This window comes from Muscardinus avellanarius (genome assembly GCF_963383645.1).
Source record: "Muscardinus avellanarius genome assembly, chromosome: 9".
NCBI lineage: Eukaryota > Metazoa > Chordata > Mammalia > Rodentia > Gliridae > Muscardinus > Muscardinus avellanarius.
Genome location: NC_137795.1, coordinates 62,535,610 through 62,553,031, shown reverse-complemented (window position 1 = coordinate 62,553,031; position 17,422 = coordinate 62,535,610). Strand labels below are relative to the sequence as shown.

At 39.9% G+C, this 17,422-nt stretch overlaps 1 protein-coding gene across 4 annotated transcripts in view; it reads right to left on the bottom strand.

The window, feature by feature from the left end:
• Positions 1-8,520: 8,520 nt before the first annotated feature.
• CDK14 (cyclin dependent kinase 14) overlaps positions 8,521-17,422 on the bottom strand; it is a gene marked incomplete at both ends in the record, with an annotated part of 505,411 nt that continues 496,509 nt past the window's right edge. For all 4 annotated transcript variants that reach the window (XM_080700879.1, XM_080700880.1, XM_080700881.1 and 1 more), the window contains 2 exons: positions 8,521-8,636; positions 14,888-15,027. In XM_080700879.1, coding sequence (XP_080557005.1) covers positions 8,521-8,636; positions 14,888-15,027 — 256 coding nt within the window. The remainder of the gene's footprint in view (positions 8,637-14,887; positions 15,028-17,422) is intronic.

The window sequence follows — 17,422 nt, the reverse complement described above, 5'->3', positions numbered from 1 at the left end:
AGGGAAAAACTGATCCAAGTATGGAAGTTTACGGTACAATATTTGATTCCACGTTGAACATGCATGGTGATATTCAATATAAGATACATTTTCATCAGTTTCTCCAACTTTTGTATTGTTTTTGTCCTTGATCTTGTATATTATTTCCTTACGTAGAAAAGTAATCCTTTGACTAATCTATGGTATTAAAAACTTTGCACTGTAAAAATTACTCTTTTTGACTGTGTAGCAGTGTGTGTGTGTGTGTGTGTGTGTGTGTGTGTGTGTGTGTGTAGGTTGACAGGAGCAGCTACCCCATATTCCTAAAGACTGAGTAAATTATTCATTGGCACAACCAATCTGATGTCCTTAAAAGCTTTCTTCATAGGAGCATCTCAGAGTATTGCAAAAACTGTTAATCATACTTGTAATAATTTAACTAAAATGTTTAATTTTGCTTATTGAAATACATTCTGGTTATAGCATTACATCTGCTATCTGTCAAGACTTTAATTTGTCTGAAGACCTAAAACCCTGCCTTTTGTCCCTGGGGCCCCAGATGTCTAGCCTTTCTTGATCCCACTCCCCATTTGCACCCAGACAAAGCTCCATGTGAAGAATATCTCAGGAGGAGTGATGAGCATCCGTGGGACAATGGGAAGAGTTCTGAGCTTCTTTTTGCCTTCCCTTCTCCACATTGTCATTTAGATATTGTCCTCTGTGCATTCAAATGTCATCCCAGACCATCAGCCCACTTCAACTCAAACAGGCTCCTTTTATGCTCAGACACTTCTTAGAGTACCAGCAGACCACAAAGACTGTCTACTGGGACTCAGCTGCTACCCTGGTATTAATAATACAATACAGTGCACTTAGGGCATAGACGATTCCCTCTGTATCCCAAACTCATAAGAATCAACATTAAATGAAAAGGAGAAATAGAGCATCTGAGTTGACTCTACCTATGTGCAATAGGTGAGTGCAAACTTTGAATAGTTTGGCCGAGCACTGTAATGGAAATCTTGGTTACCAGCCATATCGCATCCTGTGCCCACTATCTATAAGAAATCTTTATCATATTATGCTGTTGGCCAGATAGTCCCTAAGAAATTAACTTGGGTTTTAAGAAACCAGAAGATACATGCTCCAGTGCTATTTTTCCCTGCCCCCCCCCATTGATAGTGCATCTAATCTGTAAATGCTGAATCGCAAAGTACTGTTTTTGAGGATCTTGGAGCTGATGAACCAATTTATGAAGCATCAAACCACTTTCTTCTCTTTTAAACTTTTTTTTTAAACCCTAAATTATTAATTTAAAATTTTTCACTCTGAATTTCTTTTTTTAACAAAAACCACAATGAAATATCTAAAGCACCATGTGAATAACCCATATGGTTTAGCAAAATTGCGTGTGTGTGTGTGTGTGTGTGTGTGTGTGTGTGTGTGGTGTGTGCACAAATTTTTGTGACAGAGGTGGAGAAAAAGGAGAAAAGGGCCATGGTAAAATATGCATATCTTGGGAAAGTGAGTGAGTGCCATCGGGAATGTTTTGTACTATTCTTGCAACTTTCCTGTAGATCTGAGATTATGTCAACATAAAAAATTTTGAGTACTTTATAAATGCACTCTTGATGAAGCATGATATCACCTTATTTCCATTCTTCTTTGTGACAGTCCTGGTACATCTACAGGTAGGTTAGATGGTCAAATCCTGAGAGTGCTTTGCTGAGCCACTCAGCTCCAGGATTCCCAGTTATACTGCAGAGGTGCAGCTCAGAGGTGAGCCAAGGAAAGGGAAAGGTTCAGGGGCAGAGATGGAGAACCAGGACAGAAGAGACAAACTTCTGCACCCTACTGTTTTACATTGGAATTTAAAGGGAATAGAGTAGACTCCCCAGGATAGAGGGGAAGCTAAGGTGAAGGGAGGAAGGCATGGGTGGGAAACTAAACAATATTATGGCCTCTTTTCAAACCAGTGTTTGCAATATGCATCATGCATTTGTGGTTTAAAGCAGTATCAATTTCTCAATTGAGATGTGTTTTATTTTGAATCTTCAGTAATGTGGGGGTAATGACATTAACCAGGGATCTTTTCAGATAAATCCTATAAGTAACAGTAGGGTTTGTTTCCCTCTCTGCCTTTTATTTCCACAACTGTTATCAAATACATGAGGCCATAGAGATAACAAAACTGTGGTTGATAGAGAAAAATTTGTAGGACTATGCAAAAAACAACAGCTCTTGCAGGAAAAACAAATACAGAAATCATCTTGCAACTGAAAGAAATCTCAGTTTAACTGTTGAATTTTGTATATGTTGATAAATTCTAATGGACATTATCTTCTTTTGGATTTGTCATTGAGAGAATGCAACATGACTTAAACCTTAGCCAACAGCCAAAAACATCACACAGTGAAGATCTGAAATATCACACAGCAAAGATGTTGTCACCTATTAAACCTGGGGTTTCCCTCTGTACTTGGCTGATTTTTGCCTCACAGTACACAAGCCAGGTAAGGTGCCTTTCAGCAGTCTAGAGAGCAGTCGCTCTCTAGAAGCTTCTGGGATGGGCTTGCCCAGAGCCTCTTCTGAGGGGTCCTTAAGAACAGGCTGGCCACCTCATTGACGGCTCAGTGGACTGGGTCAGGGCTCAGGGCCTGACCTAGAGGCAGCCTATCATTGGCAAAAGCTCCCATGGGGGTGACTGGCACACGGCCTCACTCTCTGCTTCATGATGATAGCCACCCCAGTTGGGTCCACCCGCTCAGGAGGCTGAATTTGAAGAAGAAAGAGCTTGGTGGCAAACTGCCCCAGAAGCTGAGGGACAAAGAAATAACAATAAACAGTTTCCACAAATAAGCAGAAGCCACAAAGTGAAGGGCAGATGAAAACAACATGAGTTATGTGAAAACTGGACAAGTGAACTGCCATTATGCCATGGCTGGGCAGAGAGGAACAGGGTCCCAGAGTTGAGAGGGCAGACAAACACAGCCACTGCAGGCTTCCAACAGACACCCCAGCTTCATGAAGCTCTCCTGTGTTATCACCTGTGTTGCCTGGACTGCCGACCGGTCTTCCTCCCACAGACACTACTGTTAGCTGAGAAATCCTGGCCCATCACCTTCTCCTGATGGATCCTGAGGCCAGCTCTCCTGGCCTCTCCTGGCCCCACAGCACTGGCCTCGTGTTGCCAGAGCTCTCTCTATGTTGTCCGCAGTCATTGGTCTCTAACCCCTCTCACTTTGGCACTTGCCTCCTTTCTCACTTGAATGATTCTCCTCACACACAACTCAGTTCCCCTTAAGTGATGATAATCTAGAACTGAAAGGCAGTTTACCTAGCGGATTCCTTTTACTTTTCCTGATTTCTTTTTTAAAAGATGGGTGGGAGAAATTCTCCCCATCAGCACTATCCAGCAGAAGATCTCGTGGTGATGCTGGAAATACTTGACACCTGTACTCTAATAGAGTAGCTGCTATTAACATGTATCTGAGGGCACTTGAAATGTGGTACTGCTACGGAGGAAAATAAATTTTAAGTTAATGTAATTAAAGTTTAAATAGGCACACATTGCTAGTGGTTACCATGTTGGACAGCGCAACAGTATTCATTCCTTAAGAAAAGGAAAGGGAGGAAGGAATAAGGGAGGGAAGGAGAGAGTATGGAAATAGGAAAGGAAGGCGTAAAGAGGAAAGAAAGTAACAGAATTACTTCATGTAATGGAACATTGATTATTTTTCTAATTTGTTATTATCCTGTTGTGACTCAAATAAGTTGATTATTTTATTTCATAAATATGAAATTTCTTCATATCTACTAAAGATTTCATTATCTAAGGTCCAAAAGCTTCCTGCATCAATATCCCCTGGAGTTCTTTAAAAATGCAAGTTCATAGGTCCCAGAAACTGGATTTGAGTAACTTCGCAAGGTCTGGTGCCCCAGAGTGTGAGAGCCCTGTTCTCTTGTATGTTCAGAGGGTGCTGCACTGGGCTCTGTCTGGAATCTTGTTTTCTAAAAAAAAGTCTCTACCTTATTTAATTAAAATTTCTTAGCATTCGGGAGGCTGAGAAAGGAGGATCACGGTTTGCAGACAGCCTCAGTTACGTAGTGAGGTCCTTTGCAATACAGTGAGACCCTGTTTCAAAGTAAAGAATAAAAAATAGGGCTGAGGGTGTCACCCTAGGTTCTATCCCCAGTACCACAAAAATAAATAAATAAATAAATAAGCATTCTTGAACAATTAATGCATTCTAATCACATTACTTGACGGACTACTTTTTTAAAAGTATTGCCTAATGACGAATCAAACAGAGAGTCTAACCATCTTTCCACTGTCACACAATTCTTAAGTAATGTGGGTTGGCAAAGATAGCATGCTAAAAGGTAAGGAGAAGGTGCCCTCCCCGATGTATGCATGCAACTAAATTCTTGCACTTGAACCAAACAAGTTATTTCCTGCACTGTACAAATATTTGTTAAGTTACTATGAACATAATGGTGCCTGAAGAGCAAATCACTCATTGAAAAGATATATTCCATAATGATAGTATACTATTTTAGGAAAATTATAAAACAGATGTCTAAAAGAGTAGCGACCATTCTTACCCTTTGTATTCAGTAAAAAAGAAGACAGTGACCATGAACTTCCTCTGTCTATCTAGAAAGACTGAAAAATTAAGTTCAATATAGGGGTTTGTTTGGTATTACCCTATGCAAATATCAGTGATAGTAATGGATAGGTATTCAATATGGCTTTAGGTCTCTTCCTTGGTAAACATTTCTACACACATTTAAGGCTTTATTAGAATTTAGAAGGGCCTATTCTCCAGTGGTGATTAAATGAGTGGGAACAAGCCATGGGCTCTTTAGTTCACTAATATCATTGAAGATAAAAGAATGTAGGAAACACTATTTTGACCAACGGCGGCATCCATCCCATTTTTAACTTAGATGCTTGTGGTTTTCTTTTTATTTAATTTTGTTAAAAGCCTGTAAAGCCAAAATTGCTTTATGCTGCAAATAAAAATGCATCTCATTAGCTTTTCCACTAAGGCCAATTTATGCAAATCCAGCATTATTAACTAAATAATTGAGGTGACCTCAGTACGCAAGGAAAGAAAGAATGTGGCATTGAGGTATGGGAGAAAATTTAAAACTTGAAATATTCCTGTCTCCACAACCCCCCATTATTTCAAGGACAGAGTGATACAATGCTCTTGCCACGTTACCCCTGCTACTCTTCACAGACAGGTGGTTACAATGCTCATCTGCATCCACCTTCATTGAGCCCCCAGACCCTTCCTCCTCCTTCTTCTTCTCAATCACTGGGTTTTACAAAGAGCTGGGACATTCAAGAAAAATTTAGATGCCACAGTCTGCTTTAGGCAGTTAGCGAATAAAACAACAATAAGAAAATCGAAGTCCAGGGAACTGCTATATTTTTTTCTCTAAGGATATGCTATTTGGGTGGATTCTCTTTTTTTTCTCTATAATGTCTATAATTTGATATCCAACTATTGGTCAAAAGGAGGCCATTCCATATGATGTATGAGGCCAATAAGTAGGCTGCAGTATTTGATCTCTCATGGTCCCATTTGATTAAAACTTAAAGGCCCACAAAGATGAGAAATTAAAATCATTCTCTTCTCTGCTGTCTGACACAGAAATGTTAGAATCCACTTTTCCTACAGCTTTTCTGTGAGGAGAAAAATTGATATACTTCCTTCACATATTGTTAAATCAAGCTGGGGTATTTGGATTTGGAAAGACGATAATATTAAAGCTTTAAAAGTCGACATGAGATAGACAAAACTCAGGGGGAAAATACTTGGTATAAAATAATTCTAGAGAAAAGCTTCCACTGTGCAGATATAACCTTAGATCTAGTTTTAAAAGCACACTGCCAAGAAAAATACACTTTTGTAAAGGCTTTAAAATACCTGTGACTGTGGTTCTGAGCATATTTTAAAAATCTCTTTTCAAAAAATTAGCAAGTTTTGAGACTCTCTGGGCAATGCTCTGTCCAGTCAGCTCAATTTGATTCTACAAGAATGAGCTGCCCTGAAACACATCCCAGCAGCTTTGACTAGCTAGGCTCAGGTCAGGAGCTCTTAAAAGAGCCAAAAAAAAGTGGGGGGCTCTCGGCCTCTCACTGAAATTCACACTTCCCTGTGCCTGTGTGTGTAGGAAGCAGTAGAACAAATAAATTCCACTTTTACTTTTGTTCTACTGAATTGACTAAGGAATGTATAAAGCCAAATGCCCACATTATGATATGGCAGGTTAAATATTTTTTAAAAGCATATGCCAAGCCAGGTGTGGCGGCGCACACTTGTAATCCCAGTACTTGGGCAGGGCTGAGAAAGGAGGATCACAGGTTCATGGCCAGCCTCAGCTACTTAGTGAGGCCCCACTGCAACTTAGTGAAACTCTGTTTCAAAATAAAAAATAAAAAATAGGGGTGGGGGTGTAGCTTGGAGGTAGAATGGCTGTGTGTTCAATCCATGGTATCATCATCATCATCATCATCATCATCATAATAATAATAATAATAATAATAGCATATGCCAAACTGGGAATGGTGGCACACACCTGTAATCTCTATACTTGGTATACTGAGACAGGAGGATTGCAGGTTTGAGGGTGGCCTCAGCAACCTAGTGAGAGGGAACCTGTTTCAAAACAAAAAATAAAAATATAAAAGGGCTAGAGGTGTAGCTCCCTGGATTCAATCCCCAGTAACACACACACACATACACACACACACACACACACACACACACACACACACACCAGATGCCATGACTCACATAAATCAAAATCATTTCTAGAACCAGGAGAAAACTGGTCAAAACCTCTGCCCCACTCTTTGGTCAATTAATATTCAAAATAGGAGCACAGATGAGTAACATTCAGATTCAAGGTCATTTTTTATTTAACTAGGAGAAATAACCTGAAGAAGGAAGGAGCTGACTCTTAACCTACGGTGTGGCAAGATTAATAGTAACATTTTTCTGACTGGCATTTACATATCTTATCTTATCTGGGGATCATTTTTTTCTCCAAATCAAATGCCCCTGATAGGCAAAAAATCAGCCCCCCATGGTTAGGGTACATAAAGTTACATTTTGAAATAGTTTAAGATACTGGACAATCACCCACAAACTTTTAATTTGTCACCCACAGTTTAATTTGCTGTTTTTGCAACACTGTCAATTTAGCCTCTGAACATATTTCAAACTAGAACGGGCAGGAAGAGCACCCTTGGCAGGAAGAGCACCCTCTGCGGTACTGCGAACACCTTCAGCTCACTTTAGCAATGACTGACCGTGCACAGGAGCAAGGGACGAGCATGCATTTCTCTATATGAACCAGTAGGAAGAGCCTTCTGCACAAAAGCAAGTTCCTTCTCTATTTGCTTCAGAGTATTATGTTATATTGAAGGAAAAAATATAGACATGGAATTAAAAGACAACAACAGACACTTCCATCTGGCAATCAAGAAAGAACAGCCTTTTCAGAAGCTGTTATCTCATGCTGTCGCCATGTGGCACATGTGATGATTGGGATAGGGTGACATGTCTAGACTTCACCACCTTATCTGCAAAATAGTAGAGGTTGGAGAAGAGGAGAGGTCGAAAAATAAAAGAGTGAAAAGGAGAAGCTTCATCATGATAAGGTCTGTGTCAGGGGCCAGACAGGAATCAGAAACAGGTGAACAGGCCCAGAAGCAGTGGAGCTAAGCAGGGGGCCCATGTCCTCTCCAAAGAATGAGCATGATTCAGTGACACACCAAAACTTCTGGTAGGAACCAAGTGCCATATTGCCAGAGTTGCTCATTATTTCAAGGAAAGCCCAAAACCCACGTAGACTTTATGTTGTTGTTGTTGTTGTTGTTGTTGTTTGGTAAGATACTCCAAATTCAAAATGAGAGCAATTAATAAAACAAAAAATTGGTCTGTAGTTTAGATATGGCCCAAGTAAAACATTTTATAACCTCAACGAAGACTATATGAGCAGTTAGATTATGTGCTTATGACTCAAACTGTGTATGACTACAAAACTAAAGCACAAGATAAAATATAATATTAGTTAGAATCTAGTAGGTGTCTAACCAGATGAGCCATGCCTGTAATCCCAGCACTTTAGAGGCTGAGATAGGTTTACAGGTTCAAAGCCAGCCTCAGAAATTTAGCAAGATGCTGTTTCAAAATCAAGATAAAGAGGGCTGAGGTATAGCTTGAAGGTGGAATGCACCGGGGTTCAATCCCCAGTACCAAAACAAAAACCAACCAACCAACAAAAACAAACCCCAAAACCAATAAACAAAAATGCTTGAAAATATGGAAATGACTGACTATATGGCACAAATAGTAGAACGTTTGATAAATATCATAGTAAACCCAAGGGACTCAGAAGATAGTTTCAGGGAAAAATAAGTTTGGAACATCTCATTTAAAAACACCTATTCAATGTCTATTATGAATGACTTTCCAAATAAAGTAGGTCACCTTACCTGTGCTCTCGAGAGTGCTGTGCTCGTCAGTGCTTGCTGTTTGATAGACTTTTGCCATAACTATTGTTTTTCCCAAAGGCCCGCATGCTCTCTCCAGTTTCTGGTTGCAATCTCACATTTGAGACGGTAAAAATAGAAGACACTGAGGGCAGAATGAAAAGTTTTCATTTATATATTTATATATGTGTTTATAATCTTTGCTATATAAAGAAGTAGAGATTGCGATGGAATGCTGGATATCCAGCACACTGAATATCGCGGGGTGTGCTGATTTTTGCAATGTCCAGTGGTCATGGCCAAACACACATTCATACATACATGAAGAGGGTCTGCTTTTCCCTCAGGACACAGCTCACATGATCTCTCACATTTCCCTGATCTAAAACAATCCATTTAGATTTGGAAACACATATTTTCCCCTTTCTTTGTGCCACTTTCTTATACATTGACAGGAGAAGTGGTACAGTAAGTCCCACATTGTTTAGGAGTTTCAGAATCTTGCAGCAAGCAAACCAGAATGAAAGAAAATCCTTGTTCATTAGATTCTGGCTGGAGGACACAGACAGGAACTAACCAAGCAAATAACATATAATATACATTATGTACATTCACAAACATATCAAAGTAAATCACTAAGCCAAACATGAGAAGGAGGGAAGGGGGAGAAAAATGGGGTAGGAATTGGGAAGGGCTAAATGAGTGATGTGTGATTATATGCCTCTACCAACTTGTAATCCATTAAGATGTATGACTACAATGCACCCAAAATTTTTTAAAATAAAATAAAATAAGATATATGTTATGAAGGGAGAAAAAGCAGAGAAGAGAAAGAAATGGGCAGTTCTGGAGTAGAAGGAGGTCCATGAAGATTTTCCTGATAAGCAACATCTGAGCAGGGACCCAAGGCCCACCTATATCTAGAGCGAGATCAGGTATAAAATACCATAAGAAGAGGCAAGATGAGATGCTGGCAAACCAGTTAGGAGGCTACTGTGAAAGGACAGGCCGAGAAGATGGTTTGTGACTTGGGGCAGGGTGAAGCAGGGCAGTGAGGATGGGTGTAATCCTGGATATATTCCGCAGGTGGCGCCAACATGGTGTGTGGAAGAACTAGATATGAAATGTGACAAAAAGGGTCACTTCCATCAGCTAGACCGTAGAAGGAGCAAATGCAGGGGATGAGAACTAGAGTTCAGTCTGGGGAGCACTAAGTTTGAGATGCCCATGAGATGCCCAAATGGGATGCTGAGTGATCATCTGGATATGTTAGTTTGAAGTCAGGAGAGAAAAGGCTGGAGATAGAACTTTGGAAGCTGTCAGTATCGAAAGGCGATGTGTAAATCTTGAGACTAGACTAGGGAGTGCAGGCAGATAGAAAGATCTGAAGATTATGCCTCAGGATACTCCAACAGCAAGAGGTCTGGGAGAGTAGAAATCAGTGGAGGAGTCTGAAAAAGAGAGTTCATGGAGGCCAAAGGAAATCACGAGAGAATCCTGCTCTTAGTAAGAGAAAGTGGTGGCCAGTTGAGCTAAATTCCATTGATGATCATGATGAAGGATGAGGAAAGATCAGAAAAAAGATAGAGACTGTGAAAACAGTTCAGGAATTATGGGCACAAAAGCCTGGCAAGAAAAGACTCAAAACAAAACAGAAATCTAAAAATTGGAGGCAGCAAGTATATTTAATTGGTTAAGCTTATTTTATTTTAAAAAGATGACATGAAGCTACGCAATGACATCATGTTTTTTAATAGGATAAAACATAGGACTGTGTAGGAAAATGTACAGCCATTGGATCTGGAAAGTCCTCTTTGACCACTGTGTCCTTTTTTAAATGAAACCAGAAGCCCAGAGGATCTAAGGCATTGTCCAGAGCTGTCCCACTAGGACCAGTGGAGGTGAGGCTGGCAGCCAGGCAGTCTGATTCCCAGCTCAGTGCTCTTCACACTGTGCCAATTTGTTGGCCTTCTTTCACTGGGTTTGGGTTTTGCAAATTAGCAGATGAATGTAATAAAATCAAGGACTCTGAGCTATGAAGTGTATTTTGTTCATTTACTTTGACACGGGTAGTTCAGCCTCAATTATTTATGTAAGTTGATAGTATACACAGGAGAATGCCCTGTGGTGTATTTGGGAAAAGTAATGAATTTTTTCTAAATCAGCCCTCCATTTACTTCCTTGCAATTAAATCATCCTGAAGAAGTGGGGCAAGACTGTTGGGGTTTTAGGACAGAGGGAGAAAAGGACAGGGTGCCACCAGAATTAGCCAGCTTTAGCTGCTAGGTCCCTAGGTAACTGCATCATAATTCTTGCTTGATGCATTTATAATTCCTGCTTTGGTGACACACTCATACATGACTTCTAAAGTTGGGTATTATGCAACTGTAATGAATGCTTACAGTTTAATGTGCTGTAGCATCCATTTAGAATATAGGTCGGATTTTCTCATACCAAAAGCAGAACTCAGTCATTCTGAACACAGTTTCCAGGTCTACACTTGCCCACTCCAGTTCCTCAATTTGGCCCATCCAGATATCAGTGGTGTATAGCTGCTCCCTAGTGACCACTTCCCTATGGAACAGCTGGAGGCAGCCTGCCTGCCTGGCCCCACTGACTCTCACACCCTCCATGAGCATCTGTGCAGTGACCATCCTCAGTCTCAGTGTGACCTGGGAAACTCTTGCCTGCTTTAAGCTCTCCATTTAAAACTTCTCAAGGGAAATCTGTTTGGATGAAGACCTGAACGACATAAAGGTGTTGGCCAAGGGTTCCTCTCTCTTTGAGATCCTTGGTGTGTGTGTGTGTGTGTGTGTGTGTGTGTGTGTGTGTGTGTGTGTGTCCCCAGGCATGCTGTGTATCTATAAGTACTAAAACTCTTAAGCTTTCATCCTGTGGTTGTGTCATTGAAGCGACGCTGGTGGGTTACCCATGGATACTCTTCTGAGTGGGCCTCTGGTGGCTGCTGGGGACAGTAGCTACTAGCTAAATTGATGGGAATACTTGAAGAATTGCATTCAAATCAGTAATCTAATTGGGTTTTAAGGAATGATAAAATGTGAACGGTATTACAATGGTATGTTCTCTTCCAAAGCATGTAAGAGTCCAATAGAAGCCTACCACCTCATTTTTACACCAGTCCATGGGACAGCTCCAGCACCCTGTGTGACTCTGAGTTCACTAACACTGATGTTCTCCTCACAGGGTCTGATAGACCAGAGCACACTAAGAAGGCTGGAGCCCACTATTCACTTATTTCTGTTTCTAGTCTTTTCCTTTAAACTAGGTTTTACTTCCAGTCTGCATATGTTTCCTTTCTTAGCATTCTTTTAAAAGCACGGTGATTCATCTGAGGAAAGGAGTGTGCTGTGGATTGAGCTGCACCCTCCATTCATATGTTGATGCCCTAACCACAGTGTGTTATGGTTTGGAGATGGGGGCCTTTGGAAAGTGGTTAATTTGATGAGGTCAAGAGGATGGGGCTTTTATGATGAAACTAGGAGCTTTAAAAGAAGAGGAAGAGAGAAATGCTCTCTACCCTGTGAGGACACAGCAAGGAGGTCCTCTGCCAGCCAGGAGAGCTCTCACTAGGAATCTATCTGTACCACCTTTATCTTGGACTGCCTGTTTTCTAGAACCGTGGGTAATAAATGTCTCTTGTTGAAGACACTCACTCTATGGTATTTTGTCACAGCAGTCTGAGCAGATGAAGACAGTGAGGATCCTAAAATTGGGAAGTCTGAACCATGACTTGGATGCAAAGACAATCCATTCATTGGTTCTACAATACTTCTCAGGTGGACCTCCTTCCAATTTCCTTGAAAGTGAATCCTTCCAGAGATATGTGCCACTGCATGGCCAAATTTTATAAGATGCTACACTAACCTAACCTTTAATTTTAAGAACTTTAAGAATTTCTAAATGTAGTCTGCAGAATACTGACTCAAACATTAGTTACCAAAACCAGTCATTTCACTTAAAGGAATAATTCCCAAAGTCTCCAAAGTTGGGGAATTCTTTGTTTTGTAAACATGTTTACAAGTACAGCCACGTTGTTCTAAATGGAAATGACTGTAGTGTTTAATACTGGGATTGTCCTTTCTTGAGACTGGATTTATGCTTCATAATGATTATCTTCTAGACACAGAAATAGCATTTCTGTAACTCAAAATTGTTACCGGAGGCATTTAGTAGAATCTTGCCTTAAAAATATAATGATTTTTCATCTTTATTCTCCCCCCTTCAAAAGGTTTCACTGCTCCTGATGTTTAACGTTATGCAAAGACGTGTTTCTGCCAATGAATATCGCCTTATGGTTATGCTTCTGCAAATAGCCTGCTGTGAGCTGATAAAGGGATTAATGCAGCCAAAATTCTTAATCTGTGAAATTACAAATTAAATTCTCATATTAAAAATACCACCCTGAGGTATTTTTTGTGGTTTTAATTCCCCTCTGGTGTTCTGCATACATTGTGCTTGTTAATGATGGGGACGAGGCTGTCTCCGTTGGCAGTCTGCTGCCTAGTGATAATGTGTAGGCATTTACCCACACTGATAGAAACTGGATTTAACCACTGGCTGATAAACTAAGTGGCAAGTGGGTAATAAGTCCGTATTAACAGAAAAGTACTACTACAGAATTCGGAATTCATAGACCCTCAAAATCCAGGCTTAAACTCAATCATCAAGTCAGATGGGATTGAGATGTCACCAAGAAGGAGGGATATCAGGTTACAGAAAAGGGGGAAACAAACCATGTGTTAAAGCATGATGGGCCATAAATGAATTAGACTATCTGCATCATTTTTTTTCGGTATAGGAATATGTGTCACCAGTCCATTATTTTTTCCACAGGGATTCTATCTTTAATGTTTTTTTTTTTAAATTGAGGATCATTGTTATAATGGTCAGTGGAAAAACCTTTAGAGAGGAAAGTAGGGCAAGATACAGAGTAAATATGGACAGGGGCTATGTGAAATGTTAGTGAGTACTGCTATACTTAGGAGAGCAGTGGGTTAATACAGCTATTATTTTAGGGTAAAAAAAATAGTTGGAAATAAGTGTGGGATATCACAAAGATCAGGGTGGGTTTACTTAGGCGGAGTTACTTGGAATTTATTTTTAAAACAGTGTTATTGTTGCTAAGAAGAATCTAATACTGCAATGAAGGAACAAGTCTCAAATCCCAGAGACAAGCCAGGCATGATGGTGTACGCTTGTAATCTCAGTACTTGGGAAGCTGAGACAGGAGAGGTGTGGGTTTACAGCCAGCCTCAGCAACTTGGTGAGACTCTGTTTCAAAATAAAAAATAAAATGGGGCTGGGGGTATAGCTCAGAGGTAGAATGCCCCTGGATTTAATCCCTAGCACAATAAAATAAAATCCAAGAGACAATTAAATAACTGTCTCGACTATAAAGGTTATATACACAGAAGTAATAAACATTAAAATTACATGAATAAATATGAACATATGTAGAATGTTATTTATTCTTAAGGCAATCGGGAGAGTAAGAGAAGAAATATCTCGAATGGGTATTCAGAAAGGGTGCATCATCACCAAAAAAAAATGTGTCTCTGCAATTGTGTTTTGCAAAATTTCACAAGAATTCCGTTTCACACTTGGGAAGAAAGCTGAGATCCTCCCAGCCATAAATCCTTACCCAAATATTTTAAATGTAATTGAAAAAGCCTGTGTAAATATGAACACTTTTGTAAAAACAAAACAAAAACCCACCCAGGAATGTGTTTTGTTTTAAAGGATCCAGAGAAAAGCTGTCTGTTCAAATACCAAAGGCATGTGTAGTTAAAATGAATTACATGTCTGCAGCTTTTACATGTCAATTCAGTGCTTTAGCCAATTGCCAACTCTGTTTCTCAGCTCACTGCATTACAGCCCTTTTTAAGGTTATTGTTACAACAGAGATGGTCTGTGAGAGTTAAGCAGAAATGAATCATTTTTCCTCTGTGTACTGCAGCCAGTGAAAATAGTACTGTATGCATAAAGCACTAAATATGTAAATCATATTTTCCTTTTCCTTTATGACTGCTCAGATCATTTTTTGGACACACACATAATCAAATACAAAGATGCGCAGCTGCACACTGCAGAGGAGAGATAGCAAAAAGAAAGGAATCCATTTTCTTCCTGTGTCTGGTAAGCTAGCAATTGAATGGCAGGATTCCACTAAATATATACACACATGACCCCCCCTCCTTCAGGCTCTGGTGCACGAGGGCATGCTTGCTCACTCTCTCTCCGCGCGCGTGCACACACACACATAATCTTATGTTTGTGCACACAAACACAAGTGAGTCTCTGTACATGCATGTTACGTATATACGGTAAACGCCCTGGTGGGATATTGATGGGATACTGCAGGTATGTCATACGTACTATCGGTCAGCTCCCATAGCCGTGGGGGCAGGTCGCTAAAATACTCGTGGCTCAAGGCAGCCTGTGCTGAGAGTCTGTTCTTTGGGGAACACTGTAGGAGCTTGGAGGCCAGATCCTCTGCGTGATTCACATAGCTGAGCCTATGAACACAAGCCAAAGAGAGAGAGAGAGAGAGAGATCAGACCAAAGAAGAAAATTCACTAAATAACACATAAGGCTCCTATAATTTTTTTGTCCTTCCATTTATTTCTGGCCAGGAAAAAAGCTCAATTACCTGCTGAAAATAAGCAAGCAGAATTCACATTAGTTCTTAGAGCATCTGTTACTCCAAACAGATTTTTATCTAGATATCTTAATACATTGATTTAAAATATTTTTAATGTTAGCAGAGGATTGATCTTTTGAGAATAGTTAAAACAAAATCGAGAGGTAGAAAATTTCAGAAGACAATTTATCAAATAGTTCCTAGCATTTTTTTTCATAGCCTCTATATACTGCACACATATCTGGATACATTTATGGAAAAATAATGCTGAATAACAGAGAATTAAAATAGAACTGCTATTAAATTCTCTAGTTACTAAAAGTACTTTTACTCTAAGAATTTATATTTTCTTGCATTGAATGTAAAATTATTGAAATAAGTGCCTTGCCAAATACTAACCATCATGATACAGGTTAAGTGAGAGGATATACTGAAATGATATGGGGCTGAATCAATTCAAGATGACCTTTAAAACAACAGTAGATAGAAAATATGTGTCGTAAGATTATCAGGGGAGGAAAAAAGGGCAGAAATAAAGCCTTTCATGTGGTATAAGCTTTCATACCAGTGACAGCAATACTCGGCCCAAGCCCAGCCTTGCTTTTCATGGAATCACTATTTCTCTTCCAATCATACAAGGTGATTGTTCCCATTTACTAGGGATGGGAGGCAAGCAGGAGCCAGAGGTGGCAGTGTATCATTCAATTAGCAATTCAAGTTCTCCAAAGGCAAAGGCAGGGATCCCCGAATTTCGGCAACATGGTGTACCCGTGCAGTGGTTCTCAGAGGCAGCCAGTGGGGCGAGGGGGCGTAGCTTCTGGAAGTGGGTGTCTTTAAAAGAAAAGCCTTGAACCTACTAAAGACACGATCAGTCAAAAACCTCTTTCCTCAATGACCAGTTCTTCTGAAACAGCTCTTTTTTGTTGATTTAAAATAGTTAATGGTGGGGGTCAGGAATGAGGAAGAAGGAAGATAATGAATTTAGGTTGAAAAAAGTAGAAAAGCAAACAAAAACATTACTCCAGAGATCTGGTCTAGGAAACCTTCTCTTTCTTGCCGGGTGTGGTGGTGAGGTGTGGTGGTGCAGTCTTGTTATCCCAGCGTTTGGGAGGCGGAGACAGGAGGATCACAGGTTCAAAGTCAGCTGCGCTGGCTTAAGAAACCCTGTTTCCAAAAAAGATATAAAATAGGTCTGGGAGTGTAGCCCGGAGGGAGAAGGGCTTCCAGGAACCCCAGTACCACAAAAAAAAAAAAAAAGAAAGAAAGAAGAAAGAAAGAAAAGAAAGAAGGAAGGCAGGCAGGCAGGCAGGCAAGCAAGCAAGCAACCTTCTCTCTTATGCTTGCTATGTGAAGGCTCACAAGGTTCACTGTTCTCCTTCTGTAGTGGCTGTTTGTGTTGCTTGTTTTGCAAATTGATGAGGGTTTGGTTTTAAACATGTCTGACTAGCAAAGAGAAATGTTCTCTCTGCAAAAAGAGCTATTCTCTAAACTCTTCAGTGTCTCCCTCCTCCCAAGAGGCCCCAGTATATTTAAATATTTCTTCTTCCCAAGATTTTCTCAAAATTATAAAGTTTTCACTAATATTTAAAAAATAAATGCAAAGTTTGAGATAGATGCACTTCCTGGTAAGAACTGCACTTATATTGAATAGTTTGCGTATGATAAATGGTACATTCATATCAATTTTCTATAGCTTGATAAAAAAGAAAAACAATGCCAGATCGGGGCTAGTGCCGAGTTTTGGACTTGAAACATTTTTTTAAATAATTCAAATAAATATTGGCCAATAAATGTATGAAAAGATGTCCAATATCATTAGCAATCAGAGAGGTGCAAATTAAAACTACCCTGAGATTTCATCTAACTCCAATTACAATGGCAATCATTCAAAACACAAACAACAAATGCTGGCGAGGATGTGAAGAAGTGGGAACCCTAAAACATTGTTGATGAGATTGCAAATTAGTGCAACTACTTTGGAAAACAGTATGGAGGATCCTCAGAAGAATGGGAATTAACTTACCATATGATCCGGCAATATCACTTCCTGTTATCTACCCAAAAGAAAGGAAACCAAACTACCAAACTAATGCATGCGTATATATGCTCATAGCTGCACAATTCAGCATTGCCAAACTATGGAAACAGTCAAGATGTCCATCAACAGATGAACAGATTGCAAATCTATGGGATATGTACACCATGGAATTTTACTCAGCCATAAAGAAAAACACAATTACATCATTTACAGGGAAATGCATGGAACTGGA